This window comes from Sinocyclocheilus grahami, unplaced genomic scaffold, assembly GCF_001515645.1.
Source record: "Sinocyclocheilus grahami isolate Dianchi unplaced genomic scaffold, SAMN03320097.WGS_v1.1 scaffold1842.1, whole genome shotgun sequence".
Classification (NCBI taxonomy): domain Eukaryota; kingdom Metazoa; phylum Chordata; class Actinopteri; order Cypriniformes; family Cyprinidae; genus Sinocyclocheilus; species Sinocyclocheilus grahami.
Window position 1 is genome coordinate 17,920 of NW_015507021.1, and position 4,690 is coordinate 22,609.

A 4,690-nucleotide genomic window follows, 5' to 3' on the forward strand; every position below is an offset into this window, starting at 1 on the left:
AGACAGACACACACACACACACACACTCACTCACTCACACACACACACACACACACATACAGTCAGACACTCACTCACTCACTCACACACACAAAACAAACACACACTCAGTCAGACAGACACACTCACACTCTCACACACACACACACACACACACAAAACAAAACAAACACACACTCAGTCAGACACACACACAAAACAAACACACTCACACACACACACACACACACACACACAAAACAAACAAACACACACTCAGTCAGACAGACACACAAAACAAACACACTCACACACACACACACACACACAAAACAAACAAACACACTCACACACACACAAAACAAACACACAGTCACAGACACACACAGTTACTCTTTATGATATATTCATATTTACATAGTTTAAGTTGTAATGATGTTTCACAATAATACTGTATTTACTGTGTTGTTGAGGAAATAAACCCCAAGGTCATTGATTTGCCGTGTGTGACGTGTTTCCCGCAGCATCTCCCGGATCCAACATTCCTCACCGCTGCAACAGCACCAAACATCGCATCATCTCACCCAAACTGCCCACCCCTCACCCCGCCCTCAGCGAGCTGCAGAATCTGGCCAATGAGGGCTCAGGAGCGGAGGCGGGGCTGGAGGTGGGCCCGGGCGATGCTTTAGTCGCTGTCATGCCTTCAGAGAGGAAGCAGCTCTCTGGTGCGCCAGAAGATGGTGGGAGGGTCGAGGACACTGGGGGCGGGGCTTCACCGTGCTCCGCCTCTTCATCGTCCTCCTCGAGTCCGCCCCAAACGCAGCGGGCGGCGACAATCGCTCTTAGCAACGGAAACGGATTCTACGGTGATCAGCGTGGCGGATTGGCAGCGGTGGCGCTGCCGCAGAATGCGCTCATCGTCATGACGACGGCAGCACCAGTGGGGCGTGGCTGTGGGGAGGAGCCAAAGGGCGAGCTAGGCTCCACCCGACTGTCGCTCACCCGCGCCGGCGGGCGGCTCGTTCTATCTCCTGTGCCGCCCAAACAGGACACGCCCTCCCCGCCAAGCTCCGCCTCCCCACCGAGCCCTGCCCCACCCAATCAGGGAGTGGCCACGCTGTCACTCACTCTCCTGCCCAGCCCTGTGATTGGAGGACTGCTGCTGACCGACCGCATTGTCCCAGACACCCCTGGGATGCTCCTGCACCCAAACCCGACGTCTCCCTCGCCCTCGCTGCTCCCGTTTGACCCTGATTCCTTTCTCAACTGCCCCAAACAGGGACAGACCTACGGAGGCCCCGCCCTCATATCCCACTCCGCCTCCTCTTCCCCGTCTCCGCCTCTTTCTACATCTCCTCAGCCCCCGTCTCTCGCTCTGTCTCTTTCTCCCACGTCTCCGCCATCGTCTCTATCCTCCCTCTCTTCTGAGACAGAAAGGAAGAGTATTCCGGGTCGTCCCTCCTCCAGTCCAGTCTCCCTGTCTTTTTCGCTCTCTCCGACGCGAACGACTCCCGCGCTGCTCCCGTTGTGTCTGGAGTCGTCATTAGGACTCGATTCGTTGAGTCCCCCACTGTCTGTCCCTCCCTCCGACAACAGAGCTCCTCCCACCGGATTCAACGCTGAAGCCCCGCCTGGTCATCTACTGACCAATCAGGTCAACAGGATGACCCAGATAACACCCTCCCTCGAAGTGCTGCCGACCAATCAGCTGCCTCCAGAGGGAGAAAAAGCTGAGTCACAGCACCCTTGTCCTCTAGAAATGCACCCCATGTGCATTCAACCACCGAATCTGAGCCCGGCCACGCCCCCAAGTGTGAGTCCCGTTCAAGTGAAAGAGGAGCAGTCTCCGCCCACTCATGCACATTTCGAATCAGAAGTCACACCCATGGACACCACCCACTGTGACCATATCGACGGCGAGGAGGCGGGGCTGACGTTTGACTCCGCCTTCCCCGACCTCATATCTGAGCTCATCACAGAGGAGCCCGTCAGCCACCCGCCCACCCTGGCTCCGCCCGTTTACCCCGTCAGGTACATGGTTCCGCCTCAGCCGACACCGTCCACCTCGTTCCTGCCCTTCCTGCTCCTTACAAACGGCTCCCGAATCTGAGCCCGCCCCCGGCCACGCCCCCAAGTGTGAGTCCCATTCAAGTGAAAGAGGAGCAGTCTCCGCCCACTCATGCACATTTCGAATCAGAAGTCACACCCATGGACACCACCCACTGTGACCATATCGACGGCGAGGAGGCGGGGCTGAGCTGAAGCCCCGCCTGGTCATCTACTGACCAATCAGGTCAACAGGATGACCCAGATAACACCCTCCCTCGAAGTGCTGCCGACCAATCAGCTGCCTCCAGAGGGAGAAAAAGCTGAGTCACAGCACCCTTGTCCTCTAGAAATGCACCCCATGTGCATTCAACCACCGAATCTGAGCCCGGCCACGCCCCCAAGTGTGAGTCCCGTTCAAGTGAAAGAGGAGCAGTCTCCGCCCACTCATGCACATTTCGAATCAGAAGTCACACCCATGGACACCACCCACTGTGACCATATCGACGGCGAGGAGGCGGGGCTGACGTTTGACTCCGCCTTCCCCGACCTCATATCTGAGCTCATCACAGAGGAGCCCGTCAGCCACCCGCCCACCCTGGCTCCGCCCGTTTACCCCGTCAGGTACATGGTTCCGCCTCAGCCGACACCGTCCACCTCGTTCCTGCCCTTCCTGCTCCTTACAAACGGCTCATCGGAACAAATCCAGCGGCTGGCCAACATCACGGACTTCTCACCCGAGTGGTCGTACCCGGAGGTATGAATCTTCACATCTGTTATCTTATATGAAGTCTTTTAAGTGAACAAACATTATTTTCTGAAGTTTAAGCATGGACTATTTCAGGGCTGCACGATAAATCTAAATGAAATCGAAATCACGATTAGGCAGGAGCTGTGATTGTCATGCGTATCTTTCAGTGAAGCACGGTTCTGTGATCAGCAGTAAATCTCCATCCGAAGGCCAGAGGGCGCTCTCGCGCTGCCTCACCTCGGCCAGATCTTCTGGCACATGTCTCTATAGCGGTTAAACATGAGATATAATTCATTTGGGGTAATTCTAACGGGCAGTCTTTGGTCTCATTAATTTTTATTTGTTTCTAGAGCAAATAGTTTTAGCTGAGGGCAAAATCTCATCACGTTATATTTGATGTAATTGTAATGTTTTATATCAGAGCGCTGCCTTTGTACATTTGACTGAATTGTCTAGCAACTTTTATTGTATTGTTGTTTATTATTCAATAAATACTATTTTATATTCATAGTAGTATTTAGTATTGAGAAACTGTGTGTGTGTGTGTGTGTTCATGATGGTGATTGTTGTGACATTGTTCCGCCATTAGATGGCGACAAGAGTCAGCAGTAAAGACTTTTATATTGAAAGAGACTGAAACGGAAGTTATTTTTACTTTTATTAATAACAGCTTGTAAGATGCAGTTAACAAATGCAGTGAGCAGCGCAGTCATCGGAAATCACCTTTAATAGATGAAAGGAGAGTACGACAAATATCGCTTTCCTCAGCGGACATTCAGACTAATGTTTTATTGTGAATATGAGACTGAGCTGAAGAATGAATGCTGCATCAGATGCAGGTAATCACACTCGCTCAGTCCATCTCTATCTCATAATACTCTTCATAATACAGTGAGCTTTTAATACAGTAATGCAATAAGCTTTTAATGAAGCAACCCAACGTTCCTTCGTTACTAGTTCTAAAGTAACGATCTGAATTAGTAACTGATCTTGAGCTCAGCTGTTAAATTGTCAAACTGAGATTTGAATCTGGCGGAAGTAGTTCTGCACAAAAGGGTTTTTTAAAGACACTCTGTTGTTGTTTTTCTTATATATTTACATACTCGTGCCATCAAACTGTTGTATAAACACAATATCACACTCGTAGACGTGAGATATGGCTGGTTATCAGCACGCTGTGATTACCTACGGCATGTATATATTTAATTTTTTTAGTTTAGTTTTTTACTTTAGAACTTCAAAGTAAACTCAAGGGAAAATGAAAATATAAAATATATTCAAACTTAAACTTTTTTTTAAAATTTCAGCTAGTTGAATATTAGTCAATTAATAAATAAAAATTTTTTTTTAAAAACTTGATGAAACTAACTCAAATTAAAATAAAAATGGAAAATATAAAAATAAAAACTAATTCAAAATATAACACTGGTGTTATTTTATTACAAACAAAATAACCAAATTATTAGCAAAATAACAAAAATTTCAACTAAAATGAAACCCTTTTTTTTTTTTTCATTTGAAGTGACGAGAATGTTTTTATGGTTTTGGGTTGCGCTAATAACCCTGGTTTACTCTCCGTGGTTCAGGGCGGAGTGAAGGTGTTGATCACAGGCCCGTGGTCAGAGACAGACAGCCGATACTCGTGTGTGTTTGACCAGAGCAGAGTTCCTGCTTCTCTCATTCAGCCGGGAGTCCTGCGCTGTTACTGTCCTGGTGAGCACACATACATGCACACACATGCATGCACAGACACACTCACACACATGCACAGACCCACACACACTCACACATGCACAGACGCACAGACACACACACTCACGCACACACACACTCACGCACAGACACACACTCACACACACACACACACACACACACACACACACACACACACACACACACACTCACACATGCACA

The 4,690-nt window shown here is 49.0% G+C and overlaps 1 protein-coding gene across 1 annotated transcript in view; it reads left to right on the forward strand.

Annotated features, from left to right (window-relative positions):
• The window catches only part of LOC107572969 (calmodulin-binding transcription activator 2-like), a 25,711-nt gene that overhangs the window by 7,248 nt on the left and 13,773 nt on the right, over nucleotides 1-4,690 (forward strand). Inside the window, exons 5-8 of the mRNA XM_016259409.1 lie at nucleotides 504-1,768; nucleotides 2,086-2,113; nucleotides 2,430-2,782; nucleotides 4,363-4,489. Of these exons, the coding sequence (XP_016114895.1) occupies nucleotides 504-1,768; nucleotides 2,086-2,113; nucleotides 2,430-2,782; nucleotides 4,363-4,489 (1,773 nt within the window). The remainder of the gene's footprint in view (nucleotides 1-503; nucleotides 1,769-2,085; nucleotides 2,114-2,429; nucleotides 2,783-4,362; nucleotides 4,490-4,690) is intronic.